This window comes from Dipteris shenzhenensis, chromosome 7 (genome assembly GCF_047967505.1).
Source record: "Dipteris shenzhenensis isolate YYH24624 ecotype China chromosome 7, Dip_SZ_1.0, whole genome shotgun sequence".
Lineage (NCBI taxonomy): Eukaryota > Viridiplantae > Streptophyta > Polypodiopsida > Gleicheniales > Dipteridaceae > Dipteris > Dipteris shenzhenensis.
The window spans coordinates 51,756,910-51,772,316 of record NC_141602.1 but is presented as its reverse complement, the minus strand read 5'-3'; the positions used below and the strand labels follow the sequence as shown (position 1 = coordinate 51,772,316).

The 15,407-nt window shown below is 39.9% G+C and overlaps 1 protein-coding gene across 3 annotated transcripts in view; it reads right to left on the bottom strand.

Annotated features, from left to right (window-relative positions):
- LOC147900476 (polypyrimidine tract-binding protein homolog 1-like) overlaps positions 1 to 5,602 on the bottom strand; it is a 39,045-nt gene extending 33,443 nt beyond the window's left edge. The window contains exons 1-9 of one of the 3 annotated variants that reach the window (XM_087376739.1): positions 5,074 to 5,602; positions 4,581 to 4,790; positions 4,262 to 4,318; positions 3,527 to 3,589; positions 3,364 to 3,437; positions 3,178 to 3,273; positions 2,873 to 2,930; positions 2,636 to 2,740; positions 2,468 to 2,549 (exon numbers count right to left, since the gene is read on the bottom strand). In XM_087376739.1, the coding sequence (XP_087232865.1) occupies positions 2,468 to 2,549; positions 2,636 to 2,740; positions 2,873 to 2,930; positions 3,178 to 3,273; positions 3,364 to 3,437; positions 3,527 to 3,589; positions 4,262 to 4,318; positions 4,581 to 4,790; positions 5,074 to 5,259 (931 nt within the window). In that variant the 5' untranslated portion in view covers positions 5,260 to 5,602. Of the gene's footprint in view, positions 1 to 2,467; positions 2,550 to 2,635; positions 2,741 to 2,872; positions 2,931 to 3,177; positions 3,274 to 3,363; positions 3,438 to 3,526; positions 3,590 to 4,180; positions 4,319 to 4,580; positions 4,791 to 5,073 lie in introns of those variants that run through there. The other 2 variants (XM_087376740.1, XM_087376741.1) reach the window with 2 other exon arrangements.
- Positions 5,603 to 15,407: the final 9,805 nt, after the last annotated feature.

The window sequence follows — 15,407 nt, the reverse complement described above, 5'->3', positions numbered from 1 at the left end:
ACATCATCAGTGCCCACCAGTGGGGGTAGACCATAGTATAAAAACATGCTCTCACACACAAATCCACACAGACACACATACTTGAGCATCCATTCATACAAAGTCTTCGTACTGAGTTTCTGTCGGCACTCCGGAGGTGAAGGGCAGACTCAGCTATGATGAAGGCTAGCACTAAAGGAGAAGGCTAATCAAAAAGTAGCCCAAAAACTCTTCATTCAAGCTACAACCCTTGCATGTGTTTTCCAAAACTGTTGGCCATCTCTTTCTACTTCCGTCTCCCTACTTCAACGTTCAACTCTTTTGTCCAAGATTCCATCCTCTTACACATGCAATCAAATTCGACTATTTCTGATTCGTTTTCTCTTCTCAACTTCGTGCGTTCTCTATATCTTGGAACTTTAGAGGTTTGTGAATTGTGAATTCCTCCATGTATGCTTTTGATGAATTGTCGTTAAGCATTGATTGTCTATTTAATGTTTCTTGCATGCAATGGCTTATAGGAATCTCTATATATATATATATATATATATATATATATACAGATGAATCCAAAAACATGCCCAAACTCATGCAATTTCATTCTCATGACAGTCACAAGTTGGAAACCATAAACTCCATCACACATAGCAAAGACTAGATACTATGACATCCCAATTAACATCATCAACGTCCAACAATAGGTAGAGACCGTAGTATGAACAAATGGTCTCACATACCTATCCACACACCCATACATACTTGAGCTTCCATCTATACAAGGGTCTTCAAACTAATTTTCTATCAACACTTCAAAGGTGAAAGGCAAACTCAGCCGTGACAAAGATAGCACTAAGAGAGAAGGCTTATCAAAAGTAGTCCAAATTCTCTTTATTCAAGCTACAACTATATGAGAAGACTACACAATTTCATTTAAGTCTCTCCCAAACAAGCATTGCTAAGCAAAAAAGGCTTACACAATCTAGCTAATAGGGCATTTTGCAAAAGCTACCTTGGCTAGCATGATATTGAAGATACATGGCAATTTCAAGCATAAGCAACAATGCAAGATCCATCAATTTTTCGTTTGAGAACTTAGTCTAGACAACTAGCTTCTAGCTAGCTCTAATGCCATCTAAAGGCCGCCATCCTGGACTAATCACCTCCAGGAGATACAAAGAGAATAAATGACACGACAACTATGGTGGGCAATGTGGTAGAGAGAATGCAACGTGAGATTTACAATGAAAGGGTGATACCCTTTCATTAATGTCCCTTGAGATCACTCAAGTTCCATCTTCCCATTCACACCTACCCTTATCCTATGATCCATGCATCTACCATTCAATGCACCTTGATGCACCCTTTTCTTCCTATTGCCCCTAGGACCTAGACACGTGTGTGCACATTTTTATTAATAGAATAAGTATCACATGTCCAAATTCGATTCCGTCTAAAGCACTGGCTCCAGCTCGACTAGTCCTATCTACTCAGATGACCCACCGCCATAACAAATCGGTCGGTGTCCATCATAAATACAAATACATGTTACACCATTGGCGTATAACATAATAATAATGTTTTAATGTCTACTAATCACAGATTAGTGATTTCTCTTGTCATGACAGTTTCCTCCAACCGCCCCCAAGCCAAAGGTCAAAACCACTGCTTGAGCGTAGTTCGTAGGTAAGCCCTAGTGTCCCATATCATGAAGACACACCTCAACGCTATCCTTAGCATGAACTAGCTCGTTAAGCCCCCTAAAAGATCTAGGCTATCTCATGTTAATAGTCTACTTTTATAGCCCCAACCATGTGACTATCATTAGCCAAACCCACACTTAATCCCTAACCTTTCATTACATGCAAACTCACCCTGTCCTTAGCCTGTTGGGATTATGCACCTAACCAATACTAAGACAGCCAAAGTAAACTCCGAGACATAACAAGAACAAACACCTGTTTATACCAAGTGATTAGTCAAGGGTGCATATCATTGTCCGTGTCCTATGTCCCATTTTTTGTCAAGACTTCTATTCTTATAGGTAACGTATTGTAAAAGAGCTTTGGCGCTTTTTGGTGCGGTCATTGGCATCAACATATCTCGATTGTCCTATAGCACATTTATAATCAAAAGCATGCTAGATGTTACAAAGTTGTGTCAAGGATGTCCTTCATTTTAAAGGTAATATAATAGCAAGTGTATCCAAAAGTTAATAATCTGATAAACATAATGTCAAAATGTTTTATACTACTAAAATGTAATAAGATCCTTAACGTGATTGTAAGAGTAAACAAACCAAACCGGTCCAGATCATGGCGCCTTACATACAATCCTTAAGGCTCCTCTCCCCCCCCCCCCTCCCCAAACCCAAAAATAAGGCTTATTGATGTTGCGAACTGCATCTCAATGTGTATAACATCTGAATTTGTATGGGGGCATAAACCTTGTCTTAAACATCCGGCATGCAAACAAAAGAAAGATGGCATACCAGGATACTGAATAAGTGCTTGGAATCCTGCATTCTTCTCAAAAATTGCTATCTTTTGGACAGTCCCAAATGCAGAAAAGACCTGTCAAATCATTCCAGTGCTTGCTGGTTTAAAAAACAGCATAATTGCAATTCACAATAAATAACATGCATCAGGATTCAGCCCACCGTATGTAGAACCTCAATGGTAACTGCATACTGCATATTTTCGATAGAAGCAAGCAACACATTGCTTTCCGGCTCTTTCCTCTTCCCATCTGGTCCTACACCAAGCTGTTGGGAAAACAGAACAGAACAAACAAGAAACGACATCAGTCCAAAAGCAGTATAGTAGAAGTCCTCTACTTGGATGTAAGGTATTGAGTACCATGACTTAATATCCACTAGAATATTCTAATTTATCACCTGTCCATTCATATCAATGGCAGAAGGCGCAATCGGTAAGTATGGATTTGTGTAGTCCCTGGACAATTAAAAATTGTGAGAACACAGCAACTAGCAGTACTTTACTTTTAGACAGGTAACCAGCATCTCTGCTCCTCAAAACGGAGCACCTATTGCCTCTGGCAGTAAAGCAGTGACATGCAGAATGCCAGCAGTACAGCTTTAAAAGATCTGTATAGGCCTTTCCTATATATTCCAATCAAGCCACACCTCGAGTAACAATCAAGGGACAAGACACTTCCATGACTGTGGAGGACCCTAATTACCTGCTTCGATGACTCTGAAACTTCACATTCAAATCAACATGCGCAGAAAAAGAAATACGCAAATGACACGAAGCCACATGTTCTGGAAGTAGGTACCTGCAGCCAAACAGCATCCACAGTTGTGCTGCATGTATAAATCAAAGTAAATAACGATAAAATACTTCATTTAGACAAGTGGAGAACTACCGAGGAATGCTTCGTCCATCAAGTGCTGATTTGGCCGATGCTGCTGTATTGGGGTCAACAAACTGAACTAATGCCTGGTTTGACAAGGAGACACATCAGCGACTTTGGAATTCAGTCAATGGGGCAGTCCAAATTACAGGTGCAGTTGATCCAATGAAAATACCTGGAAACCTGCACTTTTTTCAAAAGTCGCAATCTTTTGCACAAATCCAAAGGCAGAAAAGACCTGTGGCAGCATTACAACCATTTTAGCCCTTTCCGGAAGTTCCATACTTGTAATCAGAATAGATCCAAGATTTTGGTCATTAAAAAAGTGGAAGACCAATGGCATTTCAGGTAAACAAGAAGGAAATAACTGCTTAGCGGTTCTGGAAGTATGTAACACAAAAGCTAAACTAGGGTTGTGAAAGCTTTACAAAGAAGACTGAAACTGGCCAAACATCGTGAATAGAGAGTACTACAAGTGAAACAATGCACCATGGGCTGGACCTACACCGAATCTCTAAGAACAGCGTCACAATGCTTAATAAACTTTTACACATCACCTAGTGAACATTTAATGCCATGCCAGCAGATGGCCTTGGGTGATGAAAAAAAAAAGACATGCTACTTCAGTTCCGAACACAAGCAAGCAACACCAAACATTGACTGCGAGTACAATGGCCTATCTACCTCACATTGTAGCGCTCAAGACGGAACACAAGTTGTAAAGACAACCACATAGGGTTTTAATTCAACTCCACTCCACTTTTCATTCTCTGGTCTTCGTGAAAGTCAAATTCTTTCAGGCTGTAGAGGAGAGATCACGGAGATATACCCACAACAATCTCATCTCATAAGTTGTAGGGTTAGGAGCAGGAAAAGGGCAAGGTTAGGCAAAAGGGAACGAAACAAACACAAGTGCGCTTTCTCCCATGCAGTAGTCTGCCATCGTAGATGTGTCCCAAACATGGACCTGTTGATCCATGTAGCGTTATGTCAAACAAAAGCCAGGCATCAAGTAAAACCCCTTAAATGTAGCTGAAATACACAAGACAAACCACATGAGAAGCTCTGGATACTGTGTAGTGTTCCAGGAAAACGAACTCAAGCCAAATTGACATTGAGAGGAATAATCCCCCCCATCCTTTTTGCTGAGGGAAGATTTTGATCACAAGTTTTTTTAGTTTCCTTAAGCCTATTTCTAAAAACCGACAGGCCAAGGTAAGTAATCTTACCAAATGCAAAACATCGATACTGACATCGCCAGCCTCTACACCCTCAATAGTAACCAATAAAACATTGCTGGCTACATCCCCTGAATTTTTGCTGTTCACTATTTCTTGCCTGTTGGAGTACTGCAAGTAGACGGTCTTTCCCCGGACTTGAGCTGGCTCAGAAGAGGACGCGTAATATGAAACCATTGAGATAGCTTGGTTTAAATCACCCTGCAAAAAATCCTTGGATGGTTGGCATACGTACATTCAATTTCGACCAGGAGTTATCTTCACAAAAACCTTTGAAAAAGAAAATCTCGTCGTTATCCTTAAGAATGAGTATCGTAGTCTGCCATCGGGCAAGGTCTGGCAAGCAAGGTGTGGCAACCAACGAAACAATGCCCAACAAAGAACGCCTCCCTAGGCGCAATACAGCCTAAAACGTCGATAACCTCGTAGACCCTAACCCTTGCGTTGTGACAAGAGATGTTAATGACAAGGAGCGATGACTTACAAACTCCACAAATGCTTGATTGCGGTTGGCACCAACATTGCATTTGGTGTTGACAACTTTACCAAAGGGCTTGCAGAGTTCCACAAGCTCTTCCTCGCTGCACTCCCAAGGCAAGTTTCTGAGGTGCAGCACCTTCGAGGGGGGTTGCGTGTACCGGAACTGCGGCTGTGCAGAAGCAGAGCTCATGGTGCCAGGGGAGAAGAAAAAATGAGTGTCCTGCAGAGCTTCGAAAGCAAAATGGGAATCGAACCGTAGCTGCAAAGGGGAAGGGAGCCAGAAAGGATGAAATCGTCGAAATGAGGGAGGCAAAATGCTGTGAAAAAATGCAAACGGTAGCAGATCCACAACTGCCAAGGAAGGATAGAGCTATGGGAGGAAGCTAGCGGTAGATGAGGAAACCCCAATTCGAGAAAGATAGAGAGCAAAGAGAGCTACAAGCCCAGACAGAACATTGCCACCCATTAAGTTATTTTATGGGGTCGTTCACTAACAAAGAAAAGAAACCAAAACGAAATCTCTCATCACAATTTCAATTCTTTTGCCCTCTAGGTCCAAGCGCTCTCTTCCTAACAATAACGAGTAACCTGACCCGTCTACGACGAGTTAAAGACCCGCTCTGCTGGGTCTCAAGGTTGGGATCCTTAGGTTCCTTGAAGTTCAAGGAGTAAAATTTCAGGTTTTAATTTACAAATCTTTGTATTTGAATGCTTTTAACAAAATTATCAAACTGGATCTTTAGCATTGCCTTTAGTGATGTTTTAGTAACATTGCATCTCTCTCTCTCTCTCTCTCTCTCTCTCTCTCTCTCTCTCTCTCTTTCTCTCTCTCTCTAAGTTTACATGTCTCAACGTTTGTATGCTTACAAATTTTCAAACCAAATCCCAATGAAGCCCCAACACACTAATATCTAAATGCAAGCGACATACTTAGTATACTTCAAACGATACATCCGAGAGCAATGTATAAAATGAGAATATAATATGTGCATAAGTTTCCCAGAGACAAAACCCCAAAGGCCACATAGTCCCTGTATCCTAAAAAGAACATAGAGGTGCTATGTGGTCTAATGATCCCAGCAACTCCTTCGGGAACCACACCACAAAATCCTAAGTGTATCCGTCCCCCAAAAAGAAGGTCGCAGATATGGATAGATAAACATAGAAACAAAGCCATTTATGAGGTCCACCCATAAAGGGACAACGAAATGAACTACCCTGATCAAAAAAGCATGCGTCTATTTACTGCAGTCTCACATGGGAGTCGTTCACGGTTGTACTCTAGAGTCTCAGAAATCCATATCACACCTATGCAAGGCAAATAAATCAAGTTAAAGAATTACAATTACCAAACCAAAAGACTTTTGCAACTTATTAGTTAGAATAGGAGAACGGATGAGGTGTAAGAATTGATATATATATTCTCCATTTTCCCTGCGAAAGAAAGCATTCCATCCGACATGCTCTTCTTAATCCAAAAAGTACACAGAGATCCTCTGAGGTCCATTGGCCCCCGCAACTCGCCGAGTAAGGATACGATAGTATCAAGACATGATCTTGGACTTGGAGCTCCAACAAAAAACTCGAATCGGAAACGAATCTATAAGAAAAAATAATATTAATCTTACACACTAATCCGTAGCCGAAATCAGTCTCACTTATTGCAAAAAAAATAAAGCCATAAAGAGGATAGTTTATTCACCCAAGATAAGATGCAACTCTAGCAAGATAAGATGGTATCACCGGAGCTAACCAATACCTGGGACTTGTATATTTCTAAGTATCAACAAATATATATTATTAAATAGGCCAGGTTAGCATTTAGCTATTAAACAAACATGTACCTCTGATATTAGCCGCTGAGTTGGTGGTGAATGTGAATGATTCATCTATCCTACCATATTGCAATAAAGATACACAGTGTCAAAGTATACACAGAGGAGAAAACCACTGGAATCACCAAACCATAATATTTAGAGAATATACTATGCACTTTATAATATGATAAAGACAATATGAATGGAATTTAGTCACCAAAGAAATGGTCCTCAAATGGTTTCACAAATGGGCACGAACATGCTTATGTGGCATCCCAATAAAGTTTGGGCAGAGGATTTTTCTTGGGTGGTAGTCCAGGACCGCCGAAAAAAAAGCCAAGAGTAGAGAATTTGCTATGATAACCACTTGGCCACTTCTCATTTGCTAATATAGTTAAATTTATATGTTTGTCCAATGCTCGTTTGTGAAAGTGCTTATGCCCAAGCCATCAGACATGTATGGCCAATGGTCTAATATCCGACACCTGTTTGTGAAACCTCCCTTAATGGAGGCCTCACCCAAGAAGTGATTTTAGCACTAGGTTGAGAACTTCGAAATCCTGCTTTCTTTTTGCGTTCTGATTTCGGTACTCGCCATTTCTATTTCCAACTTTTGATTTCCCACTTCTATTGATGCTCCGATTTTTGGATTCTTTGTAGATATGATGAGTATGGCTGAGCCTCACGTTACCATGGTGATTCCTCCTTTGTTCTATCTAGATAATTTCTTGTATTGGTAGTTTATTGTTTTGTGTTTTTAAGAGATTGTGGTGCAAACATTGTTAACAAGTTGTTGTAGTTGTGTATCATTGTTCCATGTGTCTGACGAATTCTCGTACAGATGTTGTCAAAGATTCCACCAAGGATGAAGCAATAGTGGCTATTGCTAAGGGGAAAACCAAAATTGTTGAAAATGCAAATGGACCATATGACAATAATAACGAGGTGCCTTTCGAGGTAAGCTACAAATTTTCCATTGGGTTGTTGATGGAGCCATTGCTTCTGTTTGAAGCTTTAGCCATATTAGGATCATCATTGTCTCTGAAATGTGTCTGACAGTGTTGAAAGAGCCGATATCGAAGCTACGGCACTCTGGCATGCATTCTGATTCTTGGTATAGATTATAGTTTTATATGTTTTGCGGAAGGGTTCCGTTTGTATTCGGGATGTTCTCTATGTGCATCTCCCTTCCGTGCCCTTCCATTTCTCTTTCTCTCTCTTCTCGCTTCTCCCTATTCTCTCTCACCCCTTCATCCCCTCACTCCTTCATCACCATCAGTAGATAGCCCTGTGATTCCTGACGCAAAGAAACCAAAGTGCGTAACTTCAACCTTCAAGTCTGCTTATGCGCAAGCTTCGAAAATAATGGTTTGTGAAACAACTGTTTGGTTTATCTTGTCATGTTGAGTTGGAATAGAGGGGATTCAAAATTTTACTTTGCACAAGAGTGTAGTTCAAGAAATCAAAACTCCTTTTTTTTTTAGAGTTCACCACAAATTATTTATTTTCATAAGTTGTACACAAGTTAGACATGGGATAATATAGTTTGAACATGGCTAGGCAAATCAAGGTTTACTCACAACATCATTAATTCAATATTTCAACAAGCTCAAGCTTATCACATAGGATCGACAAGAGCAAAGGAAAGAATCAACTTGACATAGCAAATAATGCGAATGCTGAAGCGCAAGAAGGTGTAGTAATAGTCCTAGCAGAGTTAGGTTTGGTACACCCAAACAATCTCCCAATTCTCCCTATAGATGCATTGTCAGAGTATGTGCCATAATGATTTTCTTTTGAAGGAAAAATTTTAGGAAAATATGGCACGCTTTTGCAGCAATTGTTTGATACTGTCATTACGCCTGCTGCCATTGCACATAGGGTTATCTTTATTTTCTTGCTGTACATATTTCCTTGGGTTTCGAGCGCTACTTCAAGAAGTGTTTAGTTTCTACAAGACAAACAATCTTCATTGTGCATAAAGATTGCAATAAATGGAATTTAGAAGTTGTTCAACTTTCTAGATTCGGTCGGGTAAAGCCGTTGAAACATGCATGCTCTGTTTCTATCGTTCTCTCTTGCATAAATAAACACATTTTCCAAGTTCTTGTGTTGATAAAAATTATGCCCATTGTCTTTACCATCTGCTATTGGGAAATGCTGCTATGCATACTCTATTTTGTGCACCATTAAGCAAGGCCAATCTGATTTAAACAATTGCATGTGGAAAAAAAACAAAGTTTGACTTTAAATGTGACTGTGACAAAAAATAAAATTAAAAAAAGATAAACTGTGGACCTGATGCTTGACCTTAGTCCATGCAATGCCGAAATGAATGCAGATTTCATGGTTGAATGCCCTTCCAACACAAATGTGCCTACCTACTTGCTTGCATTTTATTCGACATATGAGTACAAAGCCTTGCTAGACATGATGCAAGACCACATGTTCCATGGAAAACTTATTTCTTCATTAAGTTGGCCCGACCTTGGCAACTTTATGGAAAAGAAGAGTGACTTTGCAAAACATAGACATGCCATCACATAACTTTTACAAAATTCTTCATGCTCACACCCTATGGTGATTGATTGCTTGAGAACTTTCCATGAAAAGTTCGCTGATTGTTTTAGTTTTCTTATTTACTGGTGCGCAATTCGTGCATGGTATGATGATTAGACACTCAAGAAAAAACAATACACACTCGCTATTGTTAGTTGAATCAATGGTGCCAAAGACAACTGTCCCATTACTTCCAAACATGAGGAAATGAGCTTATGGCATGTGGACAGTAAAAGATGAACAAAACCTACTTAACATGATCAAAGCATATCCCAGGGAGCCCACAAGAACAATTGCAACAATTTTCGAACAACAGCATTGCCCAAGGAAGTACAGTACAAAAAGTGTGTGTAGCAAAATATACAAGATTTACTCAAGTACTTCTTGTGGCAACCATTGGCAAGTGCAGAGCCCTGCAGTAATTGTACTAACCAACATTGTTGAGTTTGGCATCCCCATCATTACCGGTACTAAAAGAGGTCTCTCAACAAAGAAGAGAAGCAACAACAAAGCACAAACAAGGTACCGTAAAAAAAATAAAGACACTCGGTTTCGCATGCTATTGATGCTACGATTGTCTAACGATCAAGTCAAAAATGAAAGTTACAAGCAACGACCACGAAGTTTTCATGAAAAACAAGAACTTATGCTCGAAATCCACAATGATAAAAGGGCGATACTTTTCCCCCTTGTGCCACGACCAAATTAAAAGAAAACTGTGCCAAAATTTTCTTGTCACGGCATGACATTCCCTGCAAAGACAAGATATACGTCCTTTTGGACAAAGTAGATGAACGACTGATCTCCATAACAATACCTTTCAGCCAAATCTGTGAATTGACATACGAAGGCCAGCTTGGCATGGTAGTGTTGTCAGCTTATTTGTAGATGTTGATAGGGCCCAAAGCTTGTTGCCCTGCTTCATTGATGATACCACAATTGTAGTGGTTCCAATAAAGCAATAGTTACAATATAACCGTAACTACACTAGCGGGTTCATATGCCCAACTATTACAATGCATGCATTGCATGAGTTATTGGACAATCCCCTCTACAAAGAGAACAATGTCAAGGTCAACACAATGTGGACACAACATATCAAAAACCTCCAAAACTTTGACAAAAACAAAGAAACTAGGACAACAACAACAAATACCGAATATGTTGAAAAGACATACAAATTAGTGCACGGAATATACACAGCTCAGCAAGTGGTAGATTTTGAAGACAAACCAATAGTGGTTGCTCCATCAGAAGGGCTAGCCTTTTTTATGACAAGCACGCTAGGATTCCCAACATTGTCCTATGGACACAAAAGATTGTATGAGACATCATCAAACATAAATTACCAAGACATTGTAAAATGGGAGCTCAGGCAAAAAGATCATTGATTCACATTTTGTTTCGACAACTTTATTTTTAAATTCATGAAGGTGTTGGTTCGATAGGTACTATCTTCAGGTTGGGTACAAATGCACAAGGGATCAATTTGCAAGCACAAACTGCATTAGTGGACACAAACATTGAACCATTGTTGAAATCTAGAATAGGGTACATGGACTTCATATGTTTGTGCACATCAGTGGACTACAAGCAGAGGCTCAAACAAAATGTCTTCACAATGCTTAGACAGTTGGGTCCTCCCACCTTCTTCATGACTTTCTCCACTATTGAGAAATGGTGGAGCCCATTGTTGTCATGCCTACACAAGCTCTCCAACAACCCGCAAAACAATGAAACCAACAATGCTTCAGATGATGTCCAACACACCATCAGATCAGATCCTGTTATAATAGCACAATACTATACACAAAAGTTCTGAGCGTTGAAGACACTATTATGGCAAGAAAACAACATTTTAGGGCCGACAAAAGACTTCTTTTTGTTATAGAGTTCCAGAACAAGGGTAGCCAACATGATCATGCCTTACTATGGAGTGACAACACTCCGATCTATGGAAAATGTGATGATGAGATCCCAGAAAGGTACATGGATGAGCATATTACAATAAACAGTTCGAAGTTACCACTGCATTTAAGAGACATACATACACACAGACACAGGAAAACATGTGCAAAAAACCCAAAAAAATACTGATTTGGCTTTCGACAGCCACCCATTAAAGGAACTTGTGTGCTACAGCCTCTATGAAACAACTCTCATAAAAACACCCACAAGTGGAACTTTAAAATGGTGTTAACTATGTTATCAGATAAATAAACAACACTGCTTAATTATGATGCATTTCTTAAAAACCTGCAAATGGAATTGGACGAGTACATCCTTGCTCTATGAAGTAGTATCTCTAAACCTACATTATTCTTGAAAAGGCAACCAAAAGACGTAAACACAAACAACTTCAATGCTACAATTTCAGAATTGTGGAAGCAAACACATACATCCAGTTTGTCATGAACTCTCATGGAGCAGCCTCATATTGTACATCTTACATAACAAAATTTGACAAAGAGACAAACAATGCAGTAAAAGCAGCAATCACTTACAATATCCAAAACAACATCCAAGCAAATGAGTGCAGTCAAAAAGTGGGTAATGCAATACTCGACACTCAATAAATCAACGAACAATAGGTTGTGTACCTTTGTCTATCAATACCTCTCACTAGTGCAACAAGGGAGTTTATTTATATAAACACAAGCATTGTTGAAGAACAAACACTTCTACTAAAAAGACGAGCAAAAATTAAAAAGCTAGACCCAACAAGCACAAACATCTTCTTCGATGACATTGTTTCAAAATATCTCAAGCATGGGAAAAACTTGAGACACACATGTTTGGCAAGCTTTGCTAGCAAATTCGCTATAAAAAATGGCATGGTACAACAAAGAAAACATTGCAAAATAACTCATTTTAATAGCTACAACAAAAATACAAAACCAGAAGAACATTATAGAGAATTGTGCTTACTCTATTTGCCATTCGAATCATCTAAACACTCGCTTGAACACATCTCTGCAACTTAGCATGACATGTACATTGCAAATGCATAAATAATCACTGTACCAACAAAGAACTTTTTAACAAGATGTTTTCGCACAAACTTTTTTCTCAAGCAACAACACCACTACAATGTTTGCATCAACAACAACAATAACAGTAAATACGAACACTGACAAGTTTGACCTCCATGGAGAAATGCAGAGTTCAAAAATAACACTAATCAAATACAATACAAACAACACTATCTAGATTATATATTGTCCAACAAGGTATACTACAACATGTTCCAACAAATAAACTTCAACCAACATGCCATAATTGACAATATTCTATTGAAAAAAAGAATGAGACTAGAGGAGAAGTTTCGCTTTTTGATATCCAGTAACAGAGGGTCTAGAAAAACATTCATTGTGATGCTCATTGTACAAGCTTTGTAACGGTTATACTCACACAAACAAACTATAGAGACTGAGTTGCCACGAGCCCTCTTATTAGCTTACACTAGAAAAAATGCAAGAGGAATTAGAGGAAGCACAATACATGCAACTCTTCACTTGCCATTGTTAACAAATACATATACAACTCTTTCGGTAGAGAAGCTACAAACACATTTTGCTATATGTAAGAATGTCGAACTAGTAGTCATTGATGAAGTTTCAATGGTGGGAATAAACACATATGTCACTACCGATATGCGCATGTGTGAAATAAAGCACGACCATGACACACCATTCGGTGGGGTTGACATCCTTTTTTTCGATGATTTCTGCCAAGCAAGCCCCATAAAAGATTCTTGGATATTCTCTCAATAATAAAAACAAACATCGATGCTTGGTTCATATTGGAGAACACACTTACATTACTATGAACTAAAGGAACCAATGCAACAACAGAATGGACCATTCCTTAACTTGCCAAATAAAATTCGTGTTGTTAGAAACTAGGGGCCCATGCTAACAAGTTAAACATTTGTGTCTAATCTCTCAAGACCAACGAGTTTGCATCGTAAACTGGTACATATCCTATGGCACGGAATGGTTGAAGTAGGTTCTCTTTCCACTCATAGATCTTGTCCGGAGTCATGATTGGTATACCATCAACTTTGTGATATGGATAACTCCATGCTAGAGGCAGTCTAGTGCTCTATGCAAGAGGCTCACCCATGTACCAATGAGAGTGAACCCATGAGAACACTGTATGAGAGCTGCCACTTGGGGCTTACGTTGAATCTATCAAACTCTAAACCAAGTCATGTGATGGAAGAACAACTGTGTGCCAAGGATCAAGCTTGTAATGAAATGATGACAACTATGTGGAGGGAGTAGCTAAGAGGCTGTACAATGCTGATGGATATGTGCAGGAACCAATGCCAAAAAATAGTCAACAATGCATGACTTTACGTGGGTGGCATATGTGTGTGTAAGATGAATACAACAATCTTGAATCTAAGAAAGATCACTATGCCAAGTGTCACATTGTGTGATGAACTAAGAGACTGAGCTGGTGTCAGATGTGTGAATGTGTATACTGATGATAGAACCGCATGGCCTGATACCAGAAGGAACTAGTTAGGTGATATGGCAATGGCTTACTTGGCTTAGTGGAGTTTAATCTCCTCTATGGATGTGCTAGTCTACAACTGTACTACACGTCGAAGCGTTAAATGTAGCAAGTGAATTTTATCTCGACTCATTTTATGTGCTGGGCATGCTGCAATGGATTAGGAGGTGGTTTGGATGATGAGGATTGGATGATGTTGATCTGTGGAAAAGTAAGATAGTAGTTCTAATGATATCAACATGTAGAGCATGACCTGGTGATCATTTTTGCTTTTTATAGCTCCCCCAAATTTCACCTGGATTAGAAGTTATGGGCATTTGAAAATTTGCACCACTCTCTATACAAAGAAGGGGTTCAAATTGATAATGTGGCACATAAGGTGATGTGGCAGTGGAAGGTCACAGGAAGGTCACATATAGAGAGCAAAAGTGTGCCTATGAAGAGAATTGTGCTTGGTTGGCACTCTATCACGTGGCAGTGCTGAGTTGGATGCTGAGCTGTCAATGATGATGTGGCATTGTGTCACCTGATGAAATGGTTGAATGACATAGTGGCAGTGATCTGGCACTGCATGGCCACTATTGATGTGGCACTATGGGGGTAGAGTGATTGGTAGATAAGCTTGGTCAATGTAGTAGGCTAAGACTTTTAGGGTCTCCACTCTCATTGTTGTGGACTATAGAGGGTGAAGTTTCATGTGAGGTAAGCAACAAAAGGAGGGCTATTGTGTTGATTATACTTAGAGATCCACATTTTTTACATAATATACTTGAGCTTGTAGTGCCTTTGAGAAATTTGCTAGTGAAAATAATTCATCATTCACATTGTAAGATTCTTATGCGACTTCCACTATGTCTTGTTAGATATCAATGCTCCACTCTCATGTAACTACGCAGGAACCAGCTAACTCTACTTGTAAGCCCCCCATATGAGGAGAAGGCATTTAAGTAGCTCGGTTATCCGATAGGTCCTGGTTTGGACACCAGATGGGGCCCATGTGTGGCCTGATGGCTGGACGGCTTCAGATAGAGTTGGCACACTGCCAACTAGGCTATATGCAAGTGTGGGAAGGCATCCCATGACTGACCGCACTAAGGGTAGATGGAGCATTTCCTGAGGCAGCCCACTCTCACGTTGCAGGGCCCGTTTGGAGCCCCAGATGATCCCGGATGGCTCTGGGCTGAATAGAAACCGTAAGTAAGTTGCTCTATTCTGTGCCATGGTTCTAAAGTGTGGTCAGTGGCCTATTTCGACCTCTAGTCGGCTGTTTTGGGCCGACTGGGTCGGTCTCCCAATTGGGTCTAACTGACTATGACTGGTGGCTATATAAGAGCAAGCCCGTGAAGCCCACATTCATCACTTGCTATAGCAACCCTGATTCCTTAGCATCTAGCCTCTGTCCTCTACTATTTATAGCATGCCATCGAAGCTTCTCACACAG